Raw genomic sequence first — 15686 nt, 5'->3', positions numbered from 1 at the left:
GAAAACATTGCTCAGAAATATTTTCAATCAATGACAAAATGATCTAATGTGATATTAACAACCTGTCACGGAGACGAACTCCGTGATTCCCTCCTCTGGCCATCGGAGGGAACCATCACCCGAATATTAGCACACACACTCACCCACACTACATTTCCCATAAGCCCGTACCTTGGACTGATTACACCTGCAGCTGAATCACATTACCCGGACTATAAAGGACTGCCATATCCACCTGTCAGACGCGAAGTCTTGTTTTGCCGTGGTGAACAATTCCGAGCGTTATTTCCTGTTTGATTACTTGTTGCTGTCTGCCTGTATACCAGTCTACGATCCATTGCCGCCCACCTCTGACGTCTGCCTGTTTTCCCGTTTCTGTGAGTGTTATCTGCCAGCCCTGACTTACTGCCTGTCTGACCACGATTCTGCCTGTTCCTTACATACCAGTTTGCTCCTGTCTGACCCTGCCTGTATTACTACGATTCTTCTAATAAAGCATGCAAATGGATCAATGCCCGAGTGATGATTCGTTACACAACCATATTTTGACATCAACTTTTAGGTTGATATTTAATTAATTTTCCTAAAACTGTGTAATTAAGGGCCGTTCACACTAGACTTCTCCTTCCTTTCATACACATGTGAATGTGGGACTCCAGAAACACAAGATCAAGTGAAGTTTGCAGTAAAGTAGAATAGATTGTATATTTTCAAATTTTGGAGTGATTATTATTTGTTATTTATGTCTTAAAAAAAATGTATAACGTCATATCTTGACTGTTGCCGTGTCTGTAGAAAGTTCACATGCTCAAAGTCTAGACTGACTGATCTTTAAATGTGTTATTATCAGTGTCCTATATGATTCACTCAACCCTGTTACTTCTGACATGTTTTTCCTCCTTTTAAAAACACCCAGGAAGTGACATCATCTGGGCTCTTTCTACAGCATGATGGGAGGACAAGAAAATAATCTCAATCCATTGTCTCAGTTTTTACACAAATGAATGACTGCATTCATCAACCCTGTTATCAAAGTTACTGTAAGAAGAGATTTTGCTCAAGTTACACTCACAACCCTGTCAGCCATTCTGGAAAGTTGAACAATGTTGTAAACTATATTGAAAATGGCTAAATTCTGGTAACACTCCTGCAAATTGTGAAACAAATGAAATAAATGTAAAATATGTAAATATTTAGTTTGATCTGATGTTGACAATCAATATGAACGTTTCTCAAACTTCCTTTACCTGTTAGAAAAGAACATTGTTTAATTTCATATTTCTACTGTTTCTCTAAATGTGCAGAAGTGCTTGAATCTTTCTGACATGAATGTTGTTCAGCATCATGAATAAATGAAGAATAAACACCAACCTCTTTGTTCTTCAGTATCTTCAGTGTGTTTCATTCTGCAGGGTTCTGGATCACTCATGTTCTTTGCAGTTTTCAGCTCTTCCTGAAGCTTCAGTGCTCATCTGATGGGAATATTCCAGCATTTATTGATCAACTGCATTGGGAGGAGCTTCACTGATGATGTGACTGCTGTGGGAGGAGCTTCATTAAGTGAATTGCAGTGGGCGGGGCTTTGTTGACTGAACTGCAGATTGATTGGAGGAGCTGATCTGCCCAAATCAAAAATAAATCAGTTACTGTGTTTGTTTTTATAGGGTTAAAGTCCAGATATCAAACTGTAGTGTCTGCATCAAATTAAATGGACAAAAGTGATTTTAAATAGAAAACCCACTAAATGAAATGTGTCTGTTTAATGTTTCAAATTACTTTCGTGAAAACAAAATGTTTTAATGTCCCATCATCATTTAGTGTAACAGATATATTTAATGCAAAAAGGAATCAGTTATTTTGACCTGTATTTAATAAAGTATATAAAAGAATAAGAGATCATACTATATTTCATTATATTTTAAATGATTAAAATCTTCTTGGTGACAAATAGGTGAAAGCTAGTGGTTTGAAGGAAAGTGGCAAAGTATAAAGATTTAAAATGACAATTAAAGAGTATTTTGGGCTTCACTGTGATCCTTCAATACAGTGTTTGATTGTCAGCAAATTATTCTCGTTCTGAATATGCCTGAAATATGTTTTTTTTCTTTTGTGCTATATTAACTTTATTAACTTTTGTATTTCACACCTAAACTAAATGCATTCAGAATTTATATCAGTCTATCGTAAAGTAACTGATGCTAATTCAGAACTTTATTCTGTTTCTCCATTAAAATATTGACAGATATCTAGAAAAGTAGTAAAGAACTGTAAGAAAAACAGTTAAAAGCACAAAGACAAAAATAATTGTTCATATTAGAGGTCCACAAATCCCCTGAGTCTGTTGACAGCAATGAAATGAGCTTTAAGTGTCAATTTACAGCAGATCTGAAGACATCAGCATAATAAATGAGGTGAAAACAGGAACTATTGACATGAAATAAAGAGTGTTTTCAGCAGTTTCTCTGTTCATATTGATGATCCTCAGACTATCAACACTCATTCAACAAGACATTCAGACCATTAGCAGATCATCTCACTTTATTCTGAGTGTTTGCTGATAGAAACATTATTGGAGTCCTATAAACTGCACTACTGAAAGACAATACTGTTATTTCTCACAACATGATGTGGATAAAACACCAATAATACAAAAACAAACACTAATGACACTCATCTTCATCAGCCACTGCTGCTAAACAACTACAGTAATATAGTATATATGAACTGAAAGTTTGATTTTCTAATAATAAGTACATTGATTGCAGTAGTGAAATTAGATCAGAAGAGACAATGATCACAAAACCATTAAAAATAAAGAGCAGCACAAAGTTGTTACAGTCTGTCTAGTTTCTGTTTCAGTTCATGGACTCAGTTTGTTTTCATTGATCACATGTTCTGTTTCCCGCCATCATCATTAGTTAGTTTGCATCACCTGTGTCCCATTAATTAACCCTGTTATGTTTGCTATTTAGTTCCTCCTGTTCACTCAGTCTTTGTCTGTTCACCATTTGACTATGTTGTGTTGCACCTCTCTGCCTGTGGATTATTGTATTAAACTGATATTATTCTCCTCATCTGTGTTACCTTCCTGCAACCAGCCGTAACAAAAGTAGGGTTGTTGTCATGATACAGAATAATCTCATATTTAAGATATCAAAGCAGTGATCTGTATTAAATCCAGTATAATCACCAGTATAGGCTACATGTAGATTAGAGAGGATGAATTAAAGTGTGAACTCAATGTAAATGAGGTGTGTGTGTGTGCGCGCTATTGGAGATGCTGTTATGCGTCCCTCGATCATTTATCTTCTACACTTAATGCAGTTCAGCATCTGAGGAAGCCTTTTACTCCACAGACTCCCATTCTGGTTCATATTTCTGAAAACTTTTATCTTTTTCTTTCACAAGCTGGACTAATAACAGCTGCCATCATGAGCTACTCTCTGTAAAGTTAAACTTCCCGCCACTGTCAGCATCCAGTCTGGATGATCATGTGATGTATCAACAACCAATGACAGAGAGCTTTACTTAAACTGAGTCTCAAGACAGAAGAAGCACAAGAGAGTCTGCTCCATCATTGCTGAAGATCTTCATCTGCGGCGGGTGAGAACTTTATGATTGAGGCAGATCTGACTATCCTGACCCTACCTGAATAATCACAGGGTTAAAGCTGAATGATAAAAGACACACCGACTGACAATATATAAGACCTATGATGTTTGCATATTTTTGTAATTTTCAATTTGTACCTGTTATCTGGGGAATAATATGAGCTTTGTTCATGAACTTTGACATCATAAATGTAAACTCTCCAGGAGTGTTTTAACGTTTCATATCAGGCCTCCTCTGATCACACTCCATCACTGTGAGAAAAGAAGAAACTAATGTTAAATATTTTTATTTGAACAGACCAAACTATAATGTATCAGAATACATCATGTATCAGATTAATTAATCTAATTATTAGCATTTCAAATTTGGCTGAGAAATTAGCCCCAGAAGATCATCTAAGAGACAAAAAGTAGCTTTAAATATTTGATTTGGTTCAACATGTGGGTGAGTAAATGATAATTATTAATTATTAATATGGAAATACGATTTATTTAAGTGATCCGCTTGTAAAGTCATGACATAAGGAACGCTGTTTCCGGGTCCAAGCCTCGACTCATTTCACTTGAGAATGCCATCGACGGACGTTAATGAGCGCTATTTATTCATATTAAACATCAATCATTTCAAAAAGTTAAACATTTTAAATACTTACAGTCTACACAACAGTCTCCGTGCTCACAGCATCACATATATTAATATTTTAATGATTTATAAAAGATGAATCACTGTCTGGCCATCTGGAATTTTGGTATGGAGATAAAGGTTATGATTATATTTTTTTGTAGTATTACACCACATTGTGTGTGTGTATATTAAGCACCATTTGTTGTTTTCTTGTGGTATGAGATAGAGCGTTAGGACCCGGAAGTGCTGCCGCGTGACGCCAGACTTAACAACCGAATACTCATTCATTCAGGAATGAAGTAAATGACTCTCTTTATGAGTGCACATTTGAATAATTGATTCACCCGATTGATTCGCTCAAAACGCAGATTCATTCGGAAACAAAACAAAACACTGTTTAATAACAAAATCATACTAAATTAAAAGCAAAACATTTATAATAGTTTTAGATGAATTACCATATTAATAAAAAACATGTTCCAGAAAGTGACAAAGTAGTTCCTTATACAATGATGTCCATACAGTGAATGAAAGCTTTACAAAAATTGCAAATAGTTTAAGTAGAAATCTAAAATCTCAGAGTTTTTCTCAAAGCGAGATCTTTCAAGCAGGATTTGTGAGTCTGAGACAGGGAGAGTTTTTAGTTTCTGCACATAAAACTGTTACATGTTAAATCTCTAATTACTTTATTACAATGAATCTTATCATAAAATCAAACCATGTTTCATAGTTATAGTTAATTCATAGTTATTTATCAGCAGTGGTTGAGGAAGATGAGTGTCATTAGTGTTTGTTTTTGTGTTATTGGTGTTTTATCCACGTCATGTTGTGAGAAATAACAGTGTTGTCTTTCAGTAGAGCAGTTTATAGGATTTCCTCATACATTGTGACTCCAATAATAAGTTTCTAACAGCAAACACTCAGAATAAAGTGAGATGATGTGAATGTCTTGTTGAATGAGTGTTGATAGTCTGAGGATCATCAATATTAACAGAGAAACTGCTGAAAACACTCTTTATTTCATGTCAATAGTTCCTGTTTTCACCTCATTTATTATGCTGATGTCTTCAGATTGACACTTAAAGCTCATTTCATTGCTGTAAATAGACTGAGGGGATTTGATGACTACAAATATCTACATTTATTTCTGTCTTTGTTTTCCTTACCATTTATAATATTTGGAATCATTTCGTTACATTATATTGTTATCATTTAATATAAAAACAAACCCTGTAACTGATATATATTTTTTATTTTGGCAGATCAGCTCCTCCCACACTGGGATTAATCATCAGTGAAGCTCCTCCGACATCAGTCACATCATCAGTGAAGCTCCTCCCACGTCAATTCTCCAATTAATGCTGGCATGTTCCCATTAAAGGAGCATCAGAAAGAGCTGAAACCAGTAAAGACTGAATTTATTAAAGAGGACAGTGAGATCCAGAACCCTGCAGAATGAAACACACTGAAGATACTGAAGAACAAAGAGGTTGGTGTTTATTCTTCATTCAACATTCATGTTGGAAAGATTCAGCTACACATTTAGATATGCAGTTAATCTAATATTCAACAAATGGTCAGTAAAGTGAGATTTGAAAAATGTTCATATTAATTGTCAACATCAGGTCAAAATACATATTTTTATATCTGGTTTAAAATTTCCAACAATGTAACCAAAATTTTAGACATGTTTAAAAAAAAATATCAGTAATATCAGTAAACACCAAACTGAATCAAGTAAATTCACTTTCCAGAATGGCTGACAGGGTTGTAAGCTTGACTTAAGCAAAAACTGATTTATAGTTATTGATAAAGTTGTATTTTTCATAAAATGTAGAAGTTATTCATAGTTATATAGATTATTCTTCTTGCAGTAACTTTGGTAACAGGGTTGATGAATGTGATCAACACTGTACAGTTTGTGTAAAAATGAGACGATAGATTGAGATTATTTTCTTGTCCTCCCATCATGCTGTAGAAAGAGCCCAGATGATGTCACTTCCTGGGCGTCACACTTTTAAGATGAGGAAAATTCATAACAGGGTTGAGGGTCGAAATTCACTTGAGTTTGTTTTCAGTGTCCCACATTCACATGTGTGGAAGAAAAAGTGACTAACTCTTAATAATTAAACAGTTTTAGTACAATAAATATCTTAAATAAATATCTAAAATCTTAAATAAATAAATATCTTAATTAAATATCTTAAATCTAAAAGTTGGTGTTAAAATATGACAATAATTGTGTCATTCATCAACATCTTTAATAGTTCTCACTACAGAAACATGGTGAATTGTCTATAATGTTTTAAATATAATAATTGTTTCAGGGACATATAATAAATATATAAAAAGGCATCAAAGTGATCAGAATATTTCATAGCAGTCGTTTATTTCAGTACATGAAGGTTCACTTTTATGTTCTTTCACTTCATAATCCTCATTTTGAATCACTTTAATATTCTGAAAATGAACTATTTTTGTAATTTCAGAGCTGATGGAAGTGAAGGAGGAGAGTGAAGAACTGAGTGAAGTGGAGGAGGAACATCATGTCAAACCTGGAGAAAAACCTTTGAGTCGCTTAAAGACTAAAAAGACATTTTTAAAGAAAAGAAGAGCCAAGAAATCTACAACCTGCACTCAGTGTGGAAAGAGTTTCTCAACCAAACAATATCTTGAGATTCACATGAGAGTTCATACAGGAGAGAAGCCGTTCACTTGTGATCAGTGTGGGAAGAGTTTCTCACAAAAAGGACATCTTAAGAGGCACATGAAAGTTCATACAGGAGAAAAGCCACACACATGTGATCAATGCGGGAACAGCTACAGTCAATCATCAAGTCTTAAAGCACACATGAGAAGCCGTTCACATGTGATCAATGTGGGAAGAGTTTCACATCAAAACAACATCTTGAGATTCACAGTGCAGTTCATACCGGAGAGAATCCGTTTGCATGTAATGAATGCGGCAAAACATTTCTCTGGGCATCAAACCTGAAGAGACACCTGACAGTTCATACAAAGGAGAAGCCATATTCATGTTCTCTGTGTGTGGAAAGAGTTTTTCACAATTGTGTAGTTTACAAGAACATGAGAAAATACATACTGGTGTGAGAGAGTACATGTGCTTTGAGTGTGAGAAGACTTTTACTACAGCAAGATGTTTAATACAGCACCAGAGAATTCACACTGGAGAAAAACCTTTCAAGTGTTCACACTGTGACAAGAGATTCAGTGATTCATCATCTCTGAAAACACACGAGAGGATTCACACTGGAGAGAAACCTTACAAGTGTTCACAGTGTGACAAGAGATTCAGTTGTTCATCAAATCTGAAAACACATGAGAGGATCCACAGCAGAGAGAAGCCGCACACGTGTGATCAGTGTGGAAAGAGTTTCTCTTCTAAAAATCAACTGAAGATACACATGAAGATCCATGCAGTGGAAAAACCACATCACTGCAGATTGAAATCACGATAAGTAGTTCATCTTATGTGATGAGGAACAAAGTAGTTTCCTTACAGCCACAATAAGCAGCAGGACCGTTTGGTGGTTGCTTAGTGTCTGCTTGGAAAATCTGAATCTTCTCCTGAAACTACAACAGAATGATCAAATCACTGTTAAAACAGACTGTATGGATTCTTCCCTTAAGGTCAATTTGACAAACTAGTGACTTACACTTAGTGAACAAACTGCTGTTTCTATTATTGTCATTTACAACATAACAATAAAACAACCTACAACTGACTATTAACTTGTTGTTGCTCCTCTTCATTCATTCCATGATAAATCTCCCACCATTTCCCATCATCATTACTTCGATCTTCTGTAGTAGTTCTTGTACCTGAATGTCTGATTTACTCTTGATATTGAAACAGTAAAATTGTCCTCCACATTCAGTCAACATCACAATCTTTCAGTTTAAGATGTTCATCAATGCCTGTTCCAGATCCTCCAGTTCATCTCCATGCGTGAACAGAATCAGGATGTACTTCTGAACTTCAGTAGTAAAGGTAAGCAAAAAACAGGCCATCATGGTAAGAAAATTAGACAGTTTTCAGAAAATATTTACAATATTTCAAACCATGCCTTGACAAGTGCTCCATTCTGACAGTTCACAGAATTATGTGGCAAGTCAAAAACATCTACGATAAGACACAATCTATTAGGCAATCATAGTAAGAAAATTTGACAGTTTCCAGACTATATTTACAATTCAATGTGCCAAATAATAAAGACACAGACAAGAATGACACTGTGTAGACTCACTGGGCCCATGCCTTGACAAATGGTCCTTTCTGATTAAGTTAATGAGAAGACATGACACTGCAAACAGTTGATTAATGCTACCAGAAATGGACAAGGGGATGACTGCGTCAAACAACTTGTGTTCCTTCACCCGCCGGATAAGGCGTTTAACACACACCCTGAGCCTGGCAACAGACTGAGTGTGTCTCACCTCTCCAGTATACAGGTGCTGGTCATATAATTAGAATATCGTGAAAAAGTTCATTTTTTTATTGTAAATTATTTTTAAAAATGAAACTTTCATATATTCTAGATTCCCTACATGTAAAGTAAAACATTTAAAAAAAAAAAATTATTTATTTTTTTATTTTGATGAGAGCGTACAGCTAATGAAAATCCAAAATCCACTATCTCAAAATATTAGAATATTTCCTAAGATCAATCAAAAAATGGATTTTCAAAACAGAAAAGTTCAAGTTCTTTAAAGTATGTTCATTTGTACACTCAATACTTGGTCGGCAGCACATATTACAGCAAATGACTTGCTCCTAGCACAAATTACAGCATCCGTGAAGTGTGGCATGGAAGTGATCAGCCTGTGGCACTGCTGAGGCACTATTGAGCCTTCAGATCATCTGTATATTGCTGGATCGACTGTTTCTCATCTTTCTCTTGAAAATATCCCATAGATTCAGGGTCAGGCATGTTGGCTGGCCAATAAAGCACAGTAATATCATGGTCAGCAAACCACTTGGAAGTGGTTTTTGCACTGTGGGCAGGTGCTAAAGTCCTGCTGGAAAAGGAAATCAGCATCTCCATAAAGCTTGTCAGCAGATGGAAGCATAAAGTGCTCCAAAATCTCCTGGAAGATGGCTGCATTGACTTTGCACTTGATAAAACACAATGGACCAACACCAGCAGACGTCACGCCCCCCCCCAAATCATTACTGACTTCAGAAACTTTACACTAGACTTCAAGCAGCTTTGATTCTGTGCCTCTCCAGTCTTCCTTCAGACTCTGGGACCATGATTTCAACATGAAATGCAAAATTTACTTTTATCTGAAAAGAGGACTTTCGACCACTGTTCACTGTCCAGTTCTTTTTCTCCTTCGCTCAGGTAAGCTCCTTCTGACGTTGTTTCTGTTTCAGAAGTGGCTTGGTAGTCCTTTTCCTGAAGATGTCTGAGTGTGGTGACTCTTGATGCGCTGACTCCGGCTTCATTTGACTCATTGTGAAGCTCTCCCAAGTGTCTGAATCGGCTTTACTTGACAGTATTCTCAAGCTTGTGGTCATCCCTGTTGCTTGTGCACCTTTGCCTACCCAATTTCTTCCTTCCAGTCAATTTTGCATTTAATATGCTTTGATACATCACTCTGTAAACAGCCAACCCATTCAGTAATGACCTTCTGTGACTAACTCTCTTTGTGGAGGGTGTCAATGATTGTCTCCTGGACCATTGCCAAGTCAGCAGTCTTCCCCATTAGTGTGGTTTCAAAGAACAAGAGATACCCAGAAGGTATACTGTAGGGATGGTCATTTAATGAAACTCAAATGAAAAAAAAACAAAAAAAACATTTGAAATGTTTTATTTTACATGTAGGGAATCTAGAATATATGAAAGTTTAATTTTTAAAAATAAATGGCAAAAGGAAATGGCATTTTTACATTTAATTCACTACCAGAAACACATTTCAATATGCCATGAAGTACCAAACATGCGAGACACGTTAAATCATGCAGCACTTGGCTAAGTGGTAATGTATGCGATTAACGCCACAAAACAGGAAGTTGTTATAACTTAGGCATTCAATGTCCGATCTGCTCCAACCTTAAGACATTTGATAATATTTCTGGCCTGAACACATCTATATCACAATATTCAGTTACAGTCAAAGCGCCACCTGTTGGCAGCAGGAAGTGTGCCACTTTGACATGACTTTGCTTTTATTCTCCTGTATTTACACACTTACATGCATGTCGCCCACTATTCACTCTTTTCCGAAGGCCAATGGGTGAGCCCGGGTACGAGGGCCCTTTCAGTGCTGCTTGCAGCTTTAATTAACATTACATTTGCGAGTATGAGTCTCGCTCGGCTTGTGAATGAGTATAACTTGAACACAGCCACTTAAAAACTGTTCATACGCTTCTATGGGTTTGATATTGGTTGTCATTTGTTGAAATAAGTACAAAAAAAATAAATAATACAGTGTGTCAGTGTCTGTCCGCTGAATGCCCATCCAATTCTCCTCCATGGCCATATGGGAAAGTGAATATTTACAGTTACATTTACACCCTACCAACACAGAAATGGATCGACTTCTGTCAGGTTGTTGAACATTTATTTATTCTGACATTTTCTATAATATGATTGCTGAAGCAGCAGCATGTGACACTGTTCTCATGGTAATCAGATCAACATTGTAAACGGAATTCTAAAAAACGTCTCGGTTACGTATGTAACCCTCGTTCCCTGAAGGAGGGAACGGAGACGTACGTCAGTAGTGACCGACGAATTGGGATATCGCTTAGAGAGCCCTATCATCTTCGTGTAAACTAAAACAAGCCAATGGAATTGGCGTGCGATATTTGCATAATGCGCACCGCCCCCGTCAGGTGTATATAAATAGGAAGCAGATGCAATCGCACTCTGTTTTTCGCTGAGGAGACAACTGGTGTCCGCGCTACAGCGAGGGTACAGAAACTGTGGCGACGGGACGTACGTCTCCGTTCCCTCCTTCAGGGAACGAGGGTTACATACGTAACCGAGACGTTCCCTTTCAGTCGGTCACGTTCGACGTACGTCAGTAGTGACCGACGAATTGGGATCCCAACTAAAGCGCCACAGTTACGAAACCCCTTCCAGTGCCCAGCGCAAGCTCAGCCGCCCATGGCACCGGCTGGCGGTGAAGGGGGCGAGCTTACACCGAGAGAGTCTACTGCTGTCTAACCACTACCCACTAAGTAAACTAGACACACTGGGAAGCGAACCCGTAAGGGACGCTGCGGAGACCACTACCTACCCAATGGGGGAGGAGTTTACGTGGGAATACACACATGGACTGGCCCGGGGGGGCAGTACGCATATGGAGTCCCTGGGATGGCTCCACCTGGTTAGGGGGAGACTCATCTGACAGGTGACAGCAGAGCTGGCTCTGCTAAGGGAAAGACACGGACTCGGCCCGTAGGGAGTTTTAAACCGTGGAAAATACACATATGGGACCGCTCACGTAGAGGGGTCACGACATATGGGCCCCAGCCAACAGACAGCGTCAGCGACGGATGTAGGCCTGGCATCAGACACTCCGCAATGTCCGAGCCGAAGGGGGAGGCGGAGGAACTCGACAGGGTTCGCCAAGCGGGGAACGCGACTGGAGTGAAAGTATGCACGTATCCGGCCAGTGGCGGGAATGGCATTGCAAGCTGACACTTAGAGTGGGTACAACACGTCTACCGACTAGTGGATGCGAGTACACGCGAGGATACCGGCTCTACACGTAGGCTATAAAACCTAGCGAACGTGTTAGGTGTCGCCCAGCCCGCAGCTCTACAGATATCTGTCAGCGAGGCGCCATGAGCCAGCGCCCAGGAAGAGGCCACCCCTCTGGTGGAGTGGGCTCTCAACCCGAGCGGGCAAGGCACGCCCTGGGATTCGTACGCCAAGGCGATGGCATCCACTATCCAGTGGGCCATCCTCTGCTTGGAGACAGCCTTTCCCTTCTGCTGGCCTCCGTAACAGATGAAGAGCTGATCTGAGGTCCTGAAGCTTCGCGTTCTGTCCACGTAAACGCGCAGAGCGCGGACGGGACAGAGCAAAGCTAGGGCTGGGTCTGCCTCCTCCGAGGGCAGCGCTTGCAGGTTCACTACCTGATCTCTGAAGGGAGTGGTAGGAACCTTGGGCACGTATCCAGGCCGGGGTCTCAGGATGACGTGAGAAGCACCGGGCCCGAATTCTAGGCACGTTTCGTCGACCGAAAATGCATGCAGATCCCCTACCCTCTTCAGGGAAGCCAATGCAACCAGAAGAACCGTCTTAAGAGACATTAGTTTCAGGTCGACTGATTGCAAAGGTTCGAAGGGATGACCCCGGAGAGCTGTGAGAACCAGGGTCAAATCCCAAGAGGGTACGGAGGAAGGGCGAGGAGGATTCAGTCTCCTGGCCCCCCTCAGGAATCTGACGATCAGATCGTGTTTCCCCAGGGACTTACCCTCAACTGCATGGTGATGTGCGGCAATGGCGGCAACATACACCTTGAGGGTGGAGGGAGACAGCCTTCGCTCCAACCCATCTTGCAGAAAGGAAAGCACGGATCCGACCGAACATGATCGGGGGTCCTCTCGGCGAGAGGCGCACCTTTCGACGAACAGGTTCCACTTCAGCGCGTAGAGATTCCTAGTGGAAGGAGCTTAGCGGAAGTGATGGTGTCTACGACCGCTTGCGGGAGATCACTCAGAACCTCCGCATCCCGTCCAGGGACCACACGTGGAGGTTCCACAGATCGGGACGCGGGTGCCACAGGGTGCCCCGTCTCTGAGTCAGGGGGTCCTTCCTCAGAGGAATCGGCCAGGGAGGTGCTGTCACGAGGAGAATGAGGTCTGAGAATCAGGTCCGAGTGGGCCAGTACGGAGCCACTAACAGAACCTGCTCCCCGTCCTCCCTGACCTTGCACGAGTTGTGCGAGAAGGCTCACTGGGGGAACGCATGTTTGCGCAGACCCGGGGGCCAGCTGTGTGCCAGGGCATCCGTGCCGAGCGTGCCGCCGGTCAGGGAATAAAACCACTGGCGGAGGGCAGTTTCCGGGGAGGCAAGCAGGACTACCTGGGCCTCGCCGAAACGCTGCCAAATCAGCTGGACCGCCTGGGGGTGGAGCCGCCACTCGCCCGCAAGTAGATGCTGCCGTGACAGCTCGTCGGCTGCACGGTTGAGCACACCTGAGACACGAGTGGCCCGAAGGGACCTCAGATCCTTCTGACTCCACAACAAGAGATGGCGGGCGAGTTGCAACATGCGACGGAAGCGTAGACCACCTTGACGGTAGGTGTACGCAACGGCCGCAGTGCTTAGTGAGCGGACTAGAACGTGCTTGCCTGACAACAGCTCCTTGAAGCGGGCCAGCGCAAGACGAACCGCTAGCAACTCGAGGCAATTGGTATGCCAATGCAGCTGAGGCCCCGTCCAAAGACCTGTCACTGCATGCCCGTTGTACGTGGCCCCCCATCCCGTGGCAGAGACATCTGTGGAGACCACAGCGTGCCTGGACACTCGTTCGAGGGGTACTCCGACCTACAGGAACGAAGGGTCCAACCACCGGACAAGGGTGCGACGGCAGCTCGGTGTCACGGGGACACGGAGCGTGCCGCACTGCCACGCCCATCTCGGGACCCGGCCGCGGAGCCAGTGTTGAAGCGGTCTCATATGAAGCAATCCGAGCTGCGTTACCGCGGCTGCAGATGCCATATGCCCCAGGAGCCTCTGAAAATCTTTCAGTGGAGCCGCTGTCCTGCACTTGAGCGAGCTCAGGCAGTTCAACACCGACTGGACGCGCACCTCGGTGAGACGCGCAGTCCGTGCGACCGAGTCTAGCTCGAGACCGAAACAAGAGATCCTCTACCCGGGGGCGAGTTTGCTCTTGTCCCAGTTGACCTGAAGACCCAACCGGTTGGGAGCTACAACCATGTCGGGTAGGACTTTGTACTGACATGCCCGACCCTCGAACGCAGACCGACCTAGGAAGGGTCTGTGTCGAGGCAGAATCGAGACATGAAAGTATGCGTCCTTCAGGTCTATTGCTGCAAACCAATCCTGGGGACGGTCCAGGATTGGCCGTAGCCCACCGCCCTTTTACGGTACAATGAAGTAGGGGCTGTAAAACCCCGACTTCACATCGGCTGGAGGGACCGGCTTGATTGTACCCTTCGCCAGGAGGACAGCAATCTCCACCCGGAGAACAGGAGCACTGTCCAACGACACCTGAGTGAAGTGGACAGCCCTGAAGACCGGGGGACGCCGGGTGAACTGAATCGCATAGCCGAGTCTGATAGTACGAATGAGCCAACTGGACAGGCTGGGGAGCGCTATCCACGCTTCCAGACACTGAGCCAGCGGGACCAAAGGCACCACAGACGCACCGGGGGTGGGGCAGCAAGGCAGAGAGGGACCCGACTCGGACGGCTTGAGGGCGGCCCGGAGTGGGGTCGGACTCTGCGAGGCAGCAGTGTGCATGGGAGACGGCGCACGGGACGCGGTCTGCACCATCACACTGCCACCTGCTGGCGAATGGGGAGGGAGCTGACAGCAGCGAGGCGGAGCCTGGCACACTGGCAGACACCCCTTGTTGTGACCTGGAGTTTGAGGAAACTGTTCCTTTTGTGGCAAAGTGGGTACCGCTGGACTCCGGAGAGCCAGCGGCGGTAGATGGACAGCCGCCACAAAATCCCCCCCGGCCCTCCTCCGGGGGTGGGAGAGCAGATGGAATACTCTCCCAAAGGGCAGGAACCTTCCGCTCCAGGTCGCCCGTCTCAGGGCCGAGTTTTCCCCGACCGCTTGCCACCTGGCTGGCAGAGACGGGCTGGGCACCACGTCCGCGCCCGGCACCCTGCTGTTTGGCTGGTGTAGGCTGCTGCTTTGCCAACTTAGCAGGGGCGGAGGTAGACGCAGGCGGGCGCCCTCGGCGACGAGCGGGCTGAGGCTGAGCCACGGGCGGCTGGGTGGAGGCAGCAGCGGACCGCCGTGGCATGACATGTCTGATAGCCTCAGCCTGCTTCTGTGCAGCGGAGGACTGTTGGGCACAGCTCTCCACCGCGTCGCTGAAAAGGCCGACCGGAGACACGGGGGAATCCAGGAACCGATGTTTGTCGGTCTCCCTCATGTCTGCCAAGGTCAGCCAGAGGTGGCGTTGCTGGGCTACCAGAGTAGACATCGCCTGGCCAACAGAACGCGCTGTCACCTTCGTTGCCCGGAGGGCAAGGTCAGTGGCAGCGCACAGCTCCCCAAGCAGCTGTTGGTCAGGACCTTCCTGGGGCATCTGCGACAGCGCTTTTGCCTGATAGACCTGCAAAAGGGCCATCGCGTGCAGGGCAGAGGCAGCCTGCCCACAGGCACTGTAAGCTTTCTCAGTCAGACCGGCTGAGAATTCACAGGCCTGGGATGGGAGACGCGGCTCACCGCGCCAGCCAGCGGCCGTTGGACACAACTGCGTCGCAA

General features: G+C 43.4%; 2 protein-coding genes across 2 annotated transcripts in view; one reads left to right on the top strand and one right to left on the bottom strand.

Moving 5' to 3' along the window:
• The window catches only part of LOC137014587 (zinc finger protein 420-like), a 50182-nt gene extending 48753 nt beyond the window's left edge, over positions 1-1429 (bottom strand). Inside the window, exon 1 of the mRNA XM_067378954.1 lies at positions 1372-1429. Coding sequence (XP_067235055.1) covers positions 1372-1429 — 58 coding nt within the window. The remainder of the gene's footprint in view (positions 1-1371) is intronic.
• Positions 1-15686, top strand: part of LOC137006263 (oocyte zinc finger protein XlCOF6-like) — a 165444-nt gene that overhangs the window by 108505 nt on the left and 41253 nt on the right. Inside the window, exons 3-5 of the mRNA XM_067366900.1 lie at positions 1673-1692; positions 6914-7073; positions 7390-7661. Of these exons, the coding sequence (XP_067223001.1) occupies positions 1673-1692; positions 6914-7073; positions 7390-7661 (452 nt within the window). The remainder of the gene's footprint in view (positions 1-1672; positions 1693-6913; positions 7074-7389; positions 7662-15686) is intronic.

The sequence above is a fragment of the Chanodichthys erythropterus genome, chromosome 3 (genome assembly GCF_024489055.1).
Source record: "Chanodichthys erythropterus isolate Z2021 chromosome 3, ASM2448905v1, whole genome shotgun sequence".
In the NCBI taxonomy this organism is placed as follows: domain Eukaryota; kingdom Metazoa; phylum Chordata; class Actinopteri; order Cypriniformes; family Xenocyprididae; genus Chanodichthys; species Chanodichthys erythropterus.
The sequence above is the reverse complement of the archived record's forward strand: the minus strand, read 5'-3'. Positions and strand labels throughout refer to the sequence as shown.